Source organism: Dendrobates tinctorius, unplaced genomic scaffold, assembly GCF_039654945.1.
Source record: "Dendrobates tinctorius isolate UK_male_01 unplaced genomic scaffold, ASM3965494v1 ptg000257l, whole genome shotgun sequence".
Lineage (NCBI taxonomy): Eukaryota > Metazoa > Chordata > Amphibia > Anura > Dendrobatidae > Dendrobates > Dendrobates tinctorius.
The window spans coordinates 9282798-9300481 of NW_027361924.1; the positions used below are offsets into that span (position 1 = coordinate 9282798).

General features: G+C 41.7%; 1 protein-coding gene across 1 annotated transcript; it reads left to right on the plus strand.

The window, feature by feature from the left end:
* The first annotated feature begins 3318 nt into the window (after positions 1-3318).
* Positions 3319-4239, plus strand: LOC141069286 (olfactory receptor 5V1-like). The gene has a single exon (XM_073558740.1). The coding sequence runs from the start codon at positions 3319-3321 to the stop codon at positions 4237-4239; it is 921 nt and encodes a 306-aa protein (XP_073414841.1).
* The last annotated feature ends 13445 nt before the right edge of the window (positions 4240-17684 follow it).

The window sequence follows — 17684 nt, forward strand, 5'->3', positions numbered from 1 at the left end:
TATACACTGCCGCTCCATTTTAATGGGGATAAAAGTGCTCCATCAGGGATAAAATGTCCCCCCATTCACGCCTGTGGATAGGTGATAACTTATGTCCGCGTTTTAGTATTGTATATCCCCATTGTCATTACCACAAGATTAATGGAAAACCTAAAAAATGTGCATTGCCACATTCAAAACTTTTCTTTTTCAATGACAAATATGTAAGGCATTCAATTAACATAATGGGCTCAATGGGTTTAATTTAAAATATTTTTTTCACACTACTGCAATGGGAGTAGAGAGCTGAAAATTCCAATTTCAGAGTTATTGATAATTGTCCACGGAGAGAAGGTGACATCAGGTGTTAGACCATTCAGTATATAAAACCTGCCCATAACATGGACTAAGTGAGGAGTAAGTGAGGCTGCTGGATATGAGAGGTAAGATGTGATGATACCTGCATGTCTGTTGCCAGGAGGGGAAAAATTATCTGCTAAGAAAATTATTAATCCTCTCATCACTAATTTACTATTTTTTTTTGCTTTTAGTTTTGTTATTATTGCAGCCGTAAAGTATGACTTGCTAACATTTGATTAGTAAAACTTTCATCCTGCATTTGTATGTTCTGTGTATGGTCACCTCCATGGTTTCTTCTGGGTTCCTCCATTTCCTCAAAACAAAATTACTGCTATTCTATAGCTACGAAAATATTCATGGTGTGTCTGGGATCTTTTGATAAATGAAAGATTGAGATTGTTATACACATAGCTGGTTCCAGATAAAACCTGTAGATCATGGCTAGAAATACTAGAGAAATGTTTCTCTAGTGTAGGTTCAAATTTACAAAAAGTGGATTAAAAAGAGAAAAAAAAGCAATTAAAAGCAAATAAAATAATAATAAACAAACCATGTTATTTATATCTTTTTCGGTAGAGTTCATGAACTTTTTCACAAAACACAGTATGGCTCCTCGATGTGGAGACATGGAGACTCCTCACACTGAGGTGTAGGCTTCATCCATCTTCATGTGTATGGAGATATTCTCACCTCAAAGCAATACTTCCTTATACTTCCATACATTTGACATTCGATGGAGGCTTGTACTGTTTTATTTTGTCAGATTTGTAGAGATGAAGAAATCAATTTGTAGATCTCTGGTCTAATAGCCAGGTCATAATTCTGTGGCTACCGGACGGGTGCTGTATGAATCGTCTTCTACCTGTCTTCACCCGCAGTTCCTTTCTTCATTAGCCGGCCTAGTGTGACATTGTGTGAGTCACTCCACTATGATGATGGTGCACAAGGCCGGCTAATCAAGATCAGAGCTGTCAGACAGAAGGAGGTCTGCAGGGCCCCAATCAAGTGGACACAGACAACTGACCTGGCCAATGGACTAGGGTCTAGCAAATCTGCACTCTTCTCTAAATGTGACAGATGGAAATTACCCCAGAATGAGCCTTAGACTCAATGCTGTCTTTAAACTCAGTATCCCAACGACACGAGGGCAGGAGGTCATCATTTATATCCTAGAAAAATTGATTTGGGCTTCCTCCACAAAAAGATTTTTGCTGCTTTTTTTGTTTTGTAAAAAACATCATAAAGTTTATGCATTTTTTTCACACTTTTCTTTGCAGTGGCATTTTTGGCCACACAATGTTTTACATTTTCTGCAGTTTTTTCATTATCGTTTAAAAAAAACACCCAGAACATGCTGCACTTTAAAATAATAAATCCACTGATACTAAAAAATTCATCAAAAGTTTATGTTGCATTTTATAAATGTTCTTAGACAACCATATAACACATGGACGAAGCATGAAGAACCTGTGTCTACTCTCCGACCATAAATATATGAACATGCCCATTCTTCTACATATCTTACACGTATGTAAAAAAAGTCATTAATATATTTTCTACCAAAGATCGCCAGAGCAAAACCCATGTGTGATTAACCTAAAAGGAAGAGGGATAGCAGACTTTTAGAAATTTCGTAATTTAATTCTTTACTGATTGAGATACATTTATTTAGATCGCCAGGAGATTTTTATTGCTTTTTTCAAGGTTTTGGGGTGGTTTTCTGTAAGATTCTCTTTAGTTGGTATGAGCAGACCAGTGGAGGTTTGAGTTCTAGGACCCGACCCGAACTTTATTAAAAAGTCCAGTTTGGGTACCAGAGCTGTACCTGAACTCGAACCAGAATCTGAAGCCCATTGAAAACAATAGGGACCCGAACTTTTGAGCTGGAAAATTTCTCTCTCTCTCTCTCTCTCTCTCTCTCTCACTTCTCCTGTAACTTTGAACATTGCAATGGACTTCCGTGAAAAGTCGGTGTTTAGTGTTTAGCACCGGACAGTAATTGTCCGGTACGAACACTTGAACTTTTAAGTTCAGGTTCACTCATCTCTACTTTTTAGCTTTTTTTGCCATTTTACCATACACAAATGTAACAAACGAACAGTACTCTTTTTATTTGCACTATTTCGTTTCTGATTAAAATAAAAAGTGTGTTCACTGTGTTGTATCGGTTGTTAAAATAGCAAAGTTACCCAATCTGTCCATGATAATAACTGATTTGTGATGTTTATTTAGAAATATGTATCCCAAAAATGGTGTTTAGCTCAATTGTTTTTGCGGCATGGTTTTTATTAACTTTATGCAGAAAAACTCTTTCTTTTACTTTGCAGTTTTTTCTTCCCCTATAGTGCGCTGGCATATATAAATATATCTGTATAAATGAGTACATTCATCCTGAAAAAGAAAGAGTGGGTTTTAGGCAGAGGAAATCCTCTCTTTCTCTCGAAACATTGCAACCTGTAGCTTGGTATAAAGTATTTGCCTTCCAGGCTTGAATTGTATCAATGACAAGCTAAGAAATGAAGATGTGAATTATTAAAATCTACGTAGCCTTTAAGTGATTGCTTGATCAGCCCTAGGAGCATGGAGGCTGGTGCCCCGTGCAACCGAATGTGGCCAAGATGGCCTATGCTTGGCCAAAAAGCTAAGTGCCAGGTGGGAATCAACAAACCACAGCCTTGACCAGTACAAAAGTGTCCTCTCTGTAGAGTTATAAGACTATTCCTTATACAGATTTCCTTTTCTCTCCTTAGTTTTCATGTCTTCAAATGAAAATATGAGAAATTTCTCCAACCATTAGCTACAAGATCTAATAGAGAATTTATATGTACAAGAAAAGTAATTTATGCATAAAATACTATTAACATTAATACATCAGAAAACAACTTATGAATGTCAAAAGAAAAAAATGACCAAAATAACAAGGAATAAAAAATAGATGATTAAAAATAATTTTGGTAAACTGCAACACTATCACTTGTCATGAAGAATCACACTTATAATTTCTTCGTTTTGACATTTGCTACTGACTCAGAGAATAAGCTGATTTTATCTGTTTTCTTTATCATGGTATACCTGACTGGAGTGATGGCAAATTCTGCCACCATCATAGCGATATACAGGGATCAGCACTTACACACCCCCATGTATCTATTCCTGTGTAACTTATCCATTGTTGATCTCTGCTATACAACATCCACAGTCCCTAAATTGGTTTATATGTTACTAAGTGGTGACTACACCTTGTCCTTCATCCAGTGCTTTGTCCAGATGTATTTCTTCCTGCATGTGGCCACTACGGAGGACCTTCTGCTCTTCATTATGGCTTATGATCGATATGTCGCCATTTGTAACCCTCTACGCTACCATAGTTTGCTGAGTAAGAAGATCTGTATCCTGTTAATGGCTGCCGCATGGGCAACCGGATGCATTAATTCAACTGTAACGGCATTGACTACATCTAATATACCTCTGTATACTAATATTGTCCCTCAATTCCTTTGTGAATCCAAAGCTTTCACCAAAATGTCCTATCCTAACACTAGTTTCCAGCTATTTTCGTACATAGAAGCGGTAATGTTTGGTGTCGGCCCTTTTCTATGTAGTGTAGTATCTTACACTAAGGTCGTCATTGTGATCTTACATATTAAATCTAGTGACGGAAGGAGAAAGGCTTTCTCCACCTGCTCGTCCCACCTCATAGTCCTCACCATGTATTATGGCACCTGGATGTCCGTGTATATAATACCACCATTGAAGGATCCTCGAGTTTTTGAACTGACACTTTCTATTTTATTTTCCATCATTACTCCCATGGTAAACCCTCTGATATACAGCATACGGAATAAAGATGTAAAGAGGGCGCTACTGAAAATGGTGGGAATCAAGGTCAGAGGAAAATAAAAGGATAAAATGATAGACCTGGTTTTTCATTTTTTGGTAGAAAAGTTCCACAATGATAAAACGATCACAGATTGTCTGCTTAAGATGATCAGCTGTAGCATGAAGAAACCAGACAAAAAGCATAAAATTTTCTGCAGCGCCACCACAGGGGAGAAAAAGCAAAAATATGATTCATTTATTTATTTTTCAACACATTGAAATCAATGTAAAATCATGCCCGGTCCTCCAGAGGCACTATAAGTAGCTACTCCCAGCTTTGGCCAACAGGAGAGCTTCCTCAATGGAATCTGTCAATATCTATGGTCACCATTTTTTAGGCATGAGACAATGACTATAAAAACAATAAGAAAAATCTCAACTGGATATGTCACATAGTCACATAGGTTGAAAACGAGAAAGTGGAGGTGAGCAAATCATTTCCAGATAAATGAAATTTGTCTCCAATTTAAATAAAAAAAATTGGGTAGAACCAACATTTTTTAACATTTCTTCTAGAAAGTCCAGGAAAATGGTGGTTAGCTTTGATTTGCCAGATTCCTATTGACCAGGAAAGGGTTAAAAAATTATACTCAACATGCTGCTCAGCCATCTCACTGTTAACCAGTCATCTCATTTCCCCCTTAGCCTCCAGTGTTATCTTCAAGTGTAGTGAAATGCTGGAAAAGACTAAAGAACCGGAAGGGACGGTTGGTCGTCACAACTAAAGAAAAGAAGAAACCAGAGAACCCCAAGAACATAATAAAACAGTTGTTAGGAACGACGGAACGCGCTAAATAAAAATAAATAATAAAGTGCGTTCGCCGCTCGGGGTCCACCGTGCAGTAGATGTTACACCGCTGCTAGGTAATGACAGACGAGCAATAAAGCGGTATAATGTGCATGGGTTAGACGTCACCCGAAGTGCGCAAAGCGGGCTCTGTTCACACACAGAGGCGCCGCAACATAAACATATGAAAATGCTGAGCATGTTAGTGTCACAGACCACAGGGAAATGCACATGCGGTATCTGGTCACAGGAGCAGGACCCAAGGCAGAGATACTGCGTCCGTCTAGACCTACCGTGTGTGTGGTGTCACTACTGTGGACGCCAAGGAGGGCTGCAACTGCAGCACGGTGTAGGGCATGGCCGCTAGTCGACAAAGCTAGGAAGCAGGTGTAATGTCGGACGCTAGAGTAGAGGTGCGGTGTGCACAGTGGCCTAAGGCTTGCCACTGACTGGCGCTGACTGCTGCAATAATTCCCTATCCACATGCGTAATATCAGAGGGAAGGGGTTTCAAATGAGTCAGTCACCAGAGTCATACATCCGTCACCATTCACACATTACCATGAAAAGTCTATACTAGCGCATGGCCGAACGGTCATGCGCGCTTTTTATAGTCGTGCGGGACCTTCCAGATCTCCGAGATGGACCAATGAGATCTGGAGCAGGACCTGGGCACATGACTTCCAATCTCCAATGGGAGATCACCTCGTGAGCATGCCCAGTAGGAGCACAGAGGAACTTAGTCTCTGGAGCAGTCTGCTGCAAAGTAATCTTCTCTGCAGTAGATAGACAGCAGGCGACCGCAGAATGTGAGGCTCTGGATTCCTGCAGAGCAGACGCAGGGCCCAGACGCCTAACATTACCCCCCTCCTAGGGCCCCCTCTCCTCTGAGCCTTCCAATCCACCACTTTGTGCCCATCAGAGGCATAGGTCTCAGACTCGTCCGAAGGCGAGTCTGATGTCCCGGTAGATGACATGGAAAACCGGGACTCGTGGAAGGTATCAGAGGTGGCAAGATCACCAGGTTTAAGAAGGGACACGTGGAAGACAACGGGGGTGGCAAAACCGCCCGGAGCATAGGTTGAAGTGGAAAGCCGTGGTGTGTCGGCGGACGTTTCCACTCTCTGTTTAAGGAGGCTATCCACAGCACATGAGGCGCATGCCCGAATATATTTTTTAATGTCCCGAGCCCTGTGCGGCCACAAATACGACCCTGCCAGAAGTTTTGTGGTCTGCATGTAGCCACAGTGATCACCCGCCCTGGACGCGTGTGCCCACGTGAGAACCTTCGGCCAAAGGCGAGGGGGGGCAAAGGTTTTGCCCGGCGGCACAGAGTTTGGCCATTGCAGGGCCCCATTTTCCTGGGGAACAGAGTGCTGACAGTGGTAGCCGCAGATGGAGCTTAGTGCCGGACGCGCCTCGAGACTGGCGCGAGACACCTCCATGGGCTCTGGGAGTGAACATTTTGGCTCAGGAGATTCCAGAGGTTCAAAGAGGTTGGGAGCCGGAGTAACCCTCCGTCTGGATTGAGCACGCTCCAGCCAGTGCTCCGAAAAACGGAGATCAATACGGGTGGCAATGGCAATCAGCTCCTCCAGACTTGCAGAAACCTCTCTGGTAGATAGAGCATCCTTAACATGCTCAGATAAACCTCTCCAAAACATGGGGATGAGGGCTCTATCAGACCACTCCAGCTCGGAAGCCAGTGTCCGAAAACAAACGGCATACTGGCTGACCGAGAGGGATCCCTGAGTTAATGCAAGGAGCTGAAGAGAGGTATCGTGCATGACCCATGGTCCCAGGTAAACCTGCTTGATAGATGTTAAGAACTGAGCATCAGTCCGCACCTCAGGGTCACCACACTCTCACAGTGGCATGGCCCACTCCAACGCCCTGCCCGACAGAAGGGAAATAATAAACCCCACCTTAGCCCGTTCCGCAGGAAATCGTGCAGCCAGTAACTCCAGCAGCATAGAGCACATGCTCACGAAACCCCTACAGGAGGCGCAATCACCAGAAAATTTATCGGGCAACGGGAGGCGGGAAACTGTCGGCGCAGGGGAGGACGTGGACATACGTGAATCCGCCTCTGCGATCGCCTGTACAGTAGCCTCCGAAGACTTCGCCGCTGAGATAACACTCTCAAGAGTAGCCAACTGGCCCTCTAGCTGGCGAATGCACTGAAGGAGTTGCTGCTGATCTGCCACTACTAGCCAGACCCTGGCGCTAGCATAATGTTAGGAACGGCGGAACGCACTAAATAAAAATAAATAATAAAGTGCGTTCGCCGCTCGGGGTCCACCGTGCAGTAGATGTTACACCGCTGCTAGGTAATGACAGACGAGCAATATGGCGGTATAATGCGCACGGGTTAGACTTCACCTGAAGTGCGCAAAGCGGGCTCTGTTCACACACAGAGGCACCGCAACATAAACATACGAAAACACTGAGCCTGTTAGTGTCACAGACCACAGGGAAATGCACACATGGTATCTGGTCACAGGAGCAGGACCCAAGGCAGAGGAACTGCATCCATCTAGACCTACCGTGTGTGCGGTGTCACTACTTTGGATGCCATGGAGGGCTGCAACTGCAGCGTGGCGTAGGGCACGGCCGCCAGTCGACAAAGCTAGGCAGCAGGCGCAATGTCGGACACTAGAGTAGAGTTGCGATGTGCACAGTGGCCTAAGGCTTGCCACTGACTGGCACTGACTGCTGCAATAATTCCCTATCCACATGCGTAATATCAGAGGAAAGGGGTTTCAAATGGGTCAGTCACCAGAGTCATACATCCGTCACCATTCACACATTACCATGAAAAGTCTATACTAGCGCATGGCCGAGCGGTCATGCGCGCTTTATATAGCCGTGCGGGACCTTCCAGATCTCCGAGATGGACCAATGAGATCTGGAGAAGGACCTGGGCACATGACGCCCGATCTCCAATGGGAGATCGCCTCGTGAGCATGCCCAGTAGGAGTACAGAGGAACTTAGTCTCTGGAGCGGTCTGCTGCAAAGTAATCTTCTCTGCAGTAGATAGACAGCAGGCGACCGCAGAATGTGAGGCTCTGGATTCCTGCAGAGCAGACGCAGGACCCAGACGCCTAACATTACCCCCCCTCCTAGGGCCCCCTCCCCTCTGAGCCTTCCATTCCACCACTTTGTGCCCATCAGAGGCATAGGTCTCAGACTCGTCCGAAGGCGAGTCTGATGTCCCGGTAGATGACATGGAAAACCGGGACACGTGGAAGGTATCAGAGGCGGCAAGATCACCAGGTTTATGAAGGGACATGTGGGAGACAACGGGGGTAGCAAAACCGCCCGGAGCATAGGTTGAAGTGGAAAGCCGCGGTGTGTCAGTGGATGTTTCCACTCTCTGTTTAAGGAGGCTATCCCGAGCACATGAGGTGCGTGCCGAATATATTTTTTAACGTCCTGAGCCCTGTGCGGCCACAAATACGACCCTGCCAGAAGTTTTATCAGAGGGAAGGGGTTTCAAATGAGTCAGTCACCAGAGTCATACATCCGTCACCATTCACACATTAGCTTGAAAAGTGTATACTAGCACATGGCCGAGCGGTCATGCGCGCTTTTTATAGTCGTGAGGGACCTTCCAGATCTCCGAGATGGACCAATGCGATCTGGAGCAGGACCTGGGCACATGACTCCCGATCTCCAATGGGAGATTGCCTTGTGAGCATGCCCAGTAGGAGCACAGAGGAACTTAGTCTCTGGAGCAGTCCGCTGCAAAGTAATCTTCTCTGCAGTAGATAGACAGCAGGAGACCGCAGAATGTGAGGCTCTGGATTCCTGCAGAGCAGACGCAGAACCCAGATGCCTAACAACAGTCACTATCTGCATTAAATATGTTCAACACAAATTTAATTCCCTGCCAAAATTCAAGTAATTTTTTTAAATTCAAGTTTCCTTAGATTCGCTAATCGCTTAAACTTAAAGGTCCTTGAAGAATGAACTTTCTCTGTCAATAATATATTATGTAATGTCTGTTTCATCCTTTTCAAAGTTTAACAAACAGAATTTTTTCATTGTTTCATTCTAATATATAAACCATCCATTGAGCCATATCTAGCTAAAGACCTTTTTAGAATGCGAAGCCCAAAACTGAATCCCATATTCAAATCGTATCTTCACAACATAAATTGTATACATTATTAATTAGAATAAATATGGCGAACCTGGCAAATTTCAACTTCAAAAGACTCACTCATCTCTATAAGAAACCTTTTATCTATCCAACTAATTTTTGAGAAATAGTAGTAGTAGTTTTGCAACATGCATTTAACCCTTTCACAACATATGACACATTTACGTCATTATTTGTGTACCTGCCTTTGATGCGGGCTCACACGTCGAGTCTGCTTCTTTCCCGGCAAATGATAGCTGATTTAATCAGCCATCATGTGCTTTTTTGCAATTTCACCGCACTTGGAATTTTTTTTCCCATTTTCCAGCACATGATATGCTAAAGCCAATGGTGCTGTTCAAAAGTACAACTTGTCCAGCAAAAAACAAGCCCTCACCTGGCCATATTGAGAGAAAATTTAAAAAAGTTATGGCTCATGGAAGAAGGGGGCAAAAAATGAAAACGCAAAAACAGAAAATGGCCTGGGGGTTAAGGGATTAACGGCCAAGAGTGGAGAGGAGCTCCACTAGAGGCTGTAAACATGTTAAATGTCACTGTCAATCTCTGACAGAAGCATTTAACAGGTGACCACTGGGGCACGTCATTCCACATGCCCATCGGCGTACCTGTAACTTTAATGTGGGGCGCCAATGAGTTGCCATGATAGCCAACGGTCTGTTGAAGATCTCCATTCTTTTCATGATGATTCTTTTATGGAAGCTAGTGTTTAGCTGTCATTCATAGGAGATCATTATTTTAGCTATACATACCTGTGCTAAGTGCACTGATAAATACAGTAAAATGTTAAAAAAGGAAGAAAAACACAAAAGTTCAAATCACCCCTTTTTGCCCCATTGCAAATAACACAATTTAAAAAAAGCAAACATATTTGGTATTGCTGTGTTAGTAAAAGTCTAATCTATCAATATATAAAATAAATTAATTCGATCAGTAAACAGTGAATATAATTCCCATAATTGGCTCCTTGAGTTTAATTTAATACATTTTTTTCACATTACTGGAAAAGGGAATAGAGATCTAAAAATTCTAATTCTGGAGCTATTGGTAATTGTCCATGGAGAGATGGAGACACCAGTTGTTAGCAAGATATAAAACCTAACACGGAGTAAATAATCCATTAGGCTGTCACAATACAGAGGTAAGATGTGCTGATACCTGTGAACCTTTACCAAATGAAAAAAAATAAAAATGAGGAATTTTGGCTCAGCAGAACTTCATGTTATTAGCGTTACTAGATGATGAAGAATAGTGCTGTTTTACTGAAAATTATGCATGGTGCACCGGCTACACAACACCCATCGGCCAACACACTTTCTCGATGCCCGATCAATGGACCATGATGGAGCCTTGAGAAAGCATGTGTTGGATGATTGGTGTGTTGTCTACCTGGTGCAGCATGCATTTTATTCAATAAAACTGCACTATTCTTCAGCACTGAGTGCCACTAATTTCTTCTGAATATAATGAATGATTAACTATCTGTAAGCTGGGCATCGTTGTTTGTGTTCTGGACATCTGGTCGGGAAGCGGTGCGTGGATTGCCGCAGGCTTTCATTACCATTATTGCACTGGTCCCTTGAAGTTGCCTGAGTGTAGAGATTGCAGTGCCGGTGAGGAATTTACTTTTTTACATATTAGAATGTTCATTGTAATCAGTTGAAAGGAAATCAATCTGATAATAACCACATGTACAATGATTCCACCCAGAGCTGTTAATAATGGCAATGGTGGCCACTATTGTCCACAAAAATTCAATCTTTTTGATAATCAGTCATGCTAACATATCAACCATAGAGCATACATTTCTAATAGATGTTTATTCATTAATCAATTCTAATCAAATTCTGTATGAGAGTTGATTTGTTTTATTTTACCAAAATGTGGGGCAAAGAGATGCCATTTTGCTGCATTCCAAGGGCCAGGAAGGAGTTCAAAATGGCAACAAACCCATACTCACCTCACCTCAGCCCTCCACATACATTGGGCTCCACCACTGACATCAAAGCAAGTTTCACCGTGAATCTGTAGGATCCATGTATGGTCACTTCCATGTTCAATGACGTGCTTCACGTTTTAAGTGTCCATGTGTGGCCTAATCATCAGCAATGCACAAAAGAATAACCATTCAGGAGACTTGGTAGGCAGCTGTAGCAGCAGTGGAAAAACTGAGCTGAGTATAAGAGCTCAATTTCTGCAAAGATTTTGCATCTTGTATCTTACAAAGTGATGTCATACTCCTGGATAATTTTACATTTTCATTATGACCTTTACTAGCGGAAAATTAGCCATTTTTTCTATGTCCTAATTTACCCAGAGTACTTTTTGGTCACATTCTGGTAATCTATAGAGATCGTCACATCAACTTGTGTACTAGAGATGAGCGGAAGATGGAACTTGAATCAAATCTCCTAAACTTTGGGGTTTCAGGTCACAATTCACAAAAATACCTTGCCTATCACAATCTCTCTCACTCGCTGGCGCCCCCATAATGCCTGCTGCTGCGACATCTAGCGAACTATCGTACCTTGCACATTGGTGGTGAGTGGAAGATCAGCATCCCCAGTGGATCATAGCAGGACAGTCGGGCATAAGACTGACAGTCTACATGGCTGGGTCAGTTTCCATCTCCACTCAGTGAGTGCCACATAAATATCAGATCTCTCTATCGGTGCACATAATGTAAACACTTTTGTCATTTTTGATGAGGGGTGGCAGAAATTATAGTTTGTTTTCTTTTTTTGTTTTTTCCATCGTGCAGTAAAAATGGCATGTTTTATTTCTTCTACACCAAAAAAATGTATGGAACGCCCGTGACGTGGTGGGATGGCTTTTATGTTTTTTGATTAAAATTATGTTGACAAAGCACCATATAATATTTTTATGCGCTATTGTTATTTATTTATTTACTGCAGGATATTTACTTATTATGTTTTTATGTAGAGTTTTTCCTTTGCATAGCAGAGACAAATATAATTAGGAACCTTGCTTGCAGAGTCAAAGGCGTGAACAATATCTGATAGCAGAGACAAAGGAGGGACAGTACCAGTATTAGCAAAGAGGAATTCATTATGGGGAACCTTTTGAAGTAGAGTTCAGACTATAAACAGCAAGAGGATTAATGGACTGAGCAAGGAGGTAGAAAGTGTGAAAGTAGACAGGAGTCGCAGAGAGGATAAATAACCAGTTGGCTTGAGCTAAGTCTGGAGGAAGAATATGCTAACTCCTTCAAAAGCACATGGTAGCATGATGTTATACTTTCCTGAATACTCAGGTAAGTAGCATGATGTTATACTTTCCTGAATACTCAGGCAAGTAGCATGATGTTATACTTTCCTGAATACTCAGGCAAGTAGCAGTTGCCTAAGCCAGCCTTAAAATGTCTTGGGTGTTTATGAAAAGGATGTGTGCCAGGTTAGCAAAGTAACAAAACATGTACTAGTGCTGAAGGAGCCAGCTATAGAATAAGGTATACAACGGCGCTGGATCCTGATCCATGTGAGTAAAAGTCTGGTGGGACAACAGTGGAAACTGCCTCGCTCTTTTCAGCCACTTAGATTCCAAGCTTAAGTATCAAGAATCCAAATTATGGACAATTATTGAACAGCTGATTTTTTTTTATCATCAATATTTTTATTTTTCATCATGGCTTAGGACTCAAGAACTGATCCAATGTACAACAATTTCAAAAAGCTTTTTCATGAAAAGTTCTGAGAACGCAGGTCTTTATAAAACAAAAGTCTAAGATGATGAAGATATGAATTTTATGTTATCGAAACTACTGTTTTTCCTCATGCGTCATTTTAAATCTTTTATCATCAGATCATGAATGTCCTTCTATGATATTGATTTAAAACGATAGCTCTTTGCATTTGATAAAAAATCTTACATCAAAACAACCTAAGGGTATTTGCACACGCTGCGGATTCTGCTGCGTTTCCGCAGTTTTAGCTGCGGTGTACAGTACCATTAAAATGAATGGCCAAAAAAAACCGCTGTGCTGACGTTGCGGAAAAATCCGCGTGGATTTGCTGCGGTTTTGAAACCGCAGAAAGAATTGACATGTCAATTCTTTCTGCGGAATCCGCTGCGGGTTCCTATCTCCACTATTGTGGAGATGGTGAATCCGCAGAACCAAACCGCAGGCAAAACCGCAGATAATCCGCAGGTCTTTTGACCTGCGGATTATCTGCGGTTTTTGCAAAATCCCTGCGGATTAATCCGCAGCGGATTCCGCAGCGTCTGCACACACCCTTAGAGTCACTTAAATGGTAAGTCAACAAGACATTATATATAAATTATATTTCATGAGCTACAGTATATTACACTAAACTAATAAATCAAATAGTAACATTTCTGGATTAAAAAATTGTAATAATTACATTAAAAATATATATAATATACAAGTGCTTCTCACAAAATTAGAATATTATCAAAAAGTTAATGTATTTCAGTTGTTCAATACAACAAATGAAACTCATATATTCTATAGAGTCATTACACACAAAGTGATCTATGTCACGGGTTTATTTCTGGTAATGTTGATGATTATGGCTTACAGCCAATGAAAACCCAAAAGTCATTATCTCAGGAAATTAGAATACTTTATAACACCAGCTTGAAAAATGATTGTAAAATCTGAAGTGTTGTCCTACTGAAATGTATGATCAGTAAATGCACTCAGTACTTGGTCGGGCTCCATCTGCATCAATTACTGCATCAATGCGGCATGGCATGGAGGTGATCAGCCTGTGGCACTGCTGAGGGGTTATGGAAGCCCAGGTTGCTTTGATAGCAGCCTTCAGCTCGTCTGCATTGTTGGGTCTGGTGTCTCTCATCTTCCTCTTGACAATACTCCATAGATTCTCTATGGGGTTAAGGTCAGGCGAGTTTGCTGCTAAACAAGCCCAATGATATTGTTGTTTTTACACCAGGTATTGGTACTTTTGGCAGTGTGGACAGGTGCCAAGTCCTGCTGGAGAATGACATTTGCATCTCCATAAAGTTTGTCAGCAGATGGAAGCATGAAGTGCTCTAAAATGTACTGGTAGACGGCTGTGCTGACTTTGGTCTTGATAAAACACAGTGGACCTACACCAGCAGATGACATGGCTCCCCAAACTATGACTGATGGTGGAAACTTCACACTAGTCCATTCCTTGTGATTCTCCTCCAAATTTTTGAATGGCCTTTTCTTAACAAATCTTTCCAGGCTGTGGTTATCCCGGTTGCTTGAGCACCTTATTCTACCACACATATTCCTTCCAATCAACTTTCTATTAATATGCTTGGATCCAGCACTCTGTGAACAACCAGCTTCTTTAGCAATGACCTTTTGTGGCTTCCCCTCCTTGTGCAGTATGTCAATGACTGCCTTCTGGACATCTGTCAGGTCAGCAGTCTTCCCCATGATTGTGGAACTACTGAAACAGACTAAGGGACCTTTATAAACACTTAGGAGCCTTTACAGGTGTTTTTATTAATTAATCTAATTTACTGAGATAATGACTTTTGGGTTTTCATTGGCTGTAAGCCATAATCATCAACATTACCAGAAATAAACACGTGAAATTGTGTCTTTTAATATTGGTTCATTTTGTAATGAAATGTTTATGTATTTGCATTTGGTTACTCCACCCCACAGCTTCCTCTTTGTGAGCAGCAGGGTAATTAACCCCGATATGATATAAACCGTCAACCTTTGATTTGTCTTCATCCTTGTACATCCGACCTGAGGAAAAGGTCATGGAATGGACCTCGAAACGCGTTGTCTTTGTATGTACCATGAAATAAAGCATTGATATTGGAACCTACTCCTAGAATCGGCTGGATTTCCTCCATTTGAGGGTTGAAGTATAGCAGCGCGGGAGCAGGTGTTTTTTTTTTTTTTTCCCTTTTGGGATCTCCTCTGAGTACTTTTTGTATTGAAAAACTGAAATAAATTAACTTTTTGATGATATTCTAATTTTGTGAGAAGCACCTGTATATAATTACTAGAGATGACTTTATCAGGCAAAATTTGGATTTGGTTGTTTTCCTGGGAAACTCAAATTGTGAAGAAATCATTGTGTCCAAAAAGAAATTGTTGTATTTGTAAAAAAAAAAATTGCAATAGGATAAATACATAATAGTAAAGCCAAGAAACTGCTAGCTTTTGTGGGGATATTCACTAAAATTACAACTAACAATCCTTGTGCCAAGTGTATAACTAAGTAACTGCTAAATGTAAGACAGTGCTTTATTATGTTAGTACAGCAGGATAATCATATCCCAATCAAGTAAATAGACGGTCTGACAAGGTAAAGATGAATGTACGAAACGTACTGGCCTTACTATAGGCGTAGAGATGTCCCGGCCTTCCCAACACACGTTTCACCCTTTTTCCTCAAGGAGCATATTGGGAGATGATTATCCTGCTGTACTAAGATAATAAAGCACTGTCCTACATTTTGCATTTACTGTACACACATGGCACAGGGTATTTTATGCGTCATAATATTTTACAAATAAATGTATTTCTTTTGGAGCAAAATATGGTTTAGTAGTTTGGTTTTCTTTTTAACTTTCGATTTAAAATAGACTCTAATATTGCCTGAGTTTTTCCTCATATTATATAAGTTTTTCTATACTGGGATTTTCTGTCAGGGTACTCAAACCTGTTATTCAGGTCAGAGTCTGGGTTGAAGTAAGTATGGGGATTAAGTATGGGGAGTCCGGAGGGAGCTGGCTTTCCCGGCGAAGCAGCCGACGCACAAGACCTGCAACACTTGACTGCCGGAGGCAGGGCTGTGGCATGGCCAGAGACTGGTCTCCCAGAGGGAGCTAATACTTAGGGAAATACTGGCAGGGAAACTAGAGGAGTACTGGCAAGTACGCCGCGGGACTAGAAGGGGAATCCCAAGATGGAGACGAGAGTCAATAACTGAGAGGGCAAAAACATACACTGAGGGAAAAGACAGCAGAATAGTCAGAGACGGAGCGGGAGTCAGAACCAGGCAGACAAGCAGGCAGTACAAATTCAGCATGCAAACGCACAGTGGAGGACAGACTTGGTCGGGAGCCAGAGATCATACAGAAAAGCAGGCACAAGCACAAAACACACACACACAGGGGTCACTTAACTAAGTTGTGGGCAGAGAACCCTGCTTCAGAGTGAGTCTAAATACCCCTCCCAGATCCAGAAGGATGCCATATGCAATTAACCCTGTGACTGCAGAACATGATCCCTGTCCAAACCATGACATTTTCGTTGTGTAAATTGATTTGAATAAGTGCAGATTTTAACACAGTTTCTCATAACAAACCCAGACGTGGAAAAAAAGAAGAAAAACTATTAAGAAAAGACTTATAATTCTCTATTTTAAATCAATTTTTGTCTAATAAGTTGCCACAAATCATGAATGCAGATTTTTTTTTTTTTAAAAATCATGTTCTAATAGTCTAATGGAGACATGTCAAACTATAAAATATTTCCATGTGTCACATGAGATGTTATCTAGTTATAGTAACTTATGACAAAATTCAGACTTTCTAATCTCTTCAACAGACTCCTTTTTTGAAAAAATAAAAATACAAATTTTTAAATTTAAGCAAATGATTAAAAAAAATTAAAAACCTAAGAAACCAAATGTTTATGCAGTAAAAATAAAATATTCTTAGCAGTACTGTTCAACTATGCTAAATAGAGTATATTTTCATTTTTAGTGATCAAATACAGAAAAAAAGTCATATACTGTATTTTTCAGACTAAAAACAAATTTCTTTCCTCCAAAAATGCTGAGGAAAATGGGGTGTGCATCTTATAGTCCAGGTGTACCTGTTATGGCTGTAGGGGAGGGGCAGCAGGTAACAGGAGGCAAGAGTTAGCGGTTGCCTCTAACTCCTGTGTCCACTGCTAAAGAGAAATGAATATTCACTGCATTCCACGCCCATGGGAATTGAGGGCAATGAATATTCTCTTTAATAGCATCCTGGTATGCATGGCCCCATCCTTATCTTGGCATCATTGGCCCCATCCTTAGCCTGCTTACAAGATGAAGATCAGCTGCCAGAATACTCACTGCTCTGCACGCCGGGACTATGTGCATGGAGGGCAGTGAGTATTCATTGTCGCTGTTTAGTAGCAACCACATTGTCAGCCGCCGGCTTCCTGCAGCTGCCGGGTGGTCACGTGTGCCCGCTTCTTAATTGAAATAAATATTCACTGTGCTCCACTCCCATGGGTGTGAAATGCAGTGAATATTCATTCTCTTTTGTAGCGGGCACACGTGACCACCCGTCAGCTACAGTAAGCCGACGGCTGACACTGTGCTCACTACTAAACAGCGAGCAATGAATACTCACTGCCCTCCACGCACATAGTCCTGGCGTGCAAAGCAGTGAGTATTCTGGCAGCTGATCTTCGTCTTGAAAGCAGCGCATGACGTCCCTACCATGCGCTGCTTAAAAGCATAAAGTAGCTGCTGGCTTTGGAGCAGGACGCTGCGAGGGAGCAGAGGAAGGTAAGTGTAATGGTTT

Coding starts and splice junctions, on each gene's coding strand:
- LOC141069286 (XM_073558740.1), top strand. CDS start 3,319: ATGAAGAATCACACTTATAATTTCTTCGTTTTGACATTTGCTACTGAC.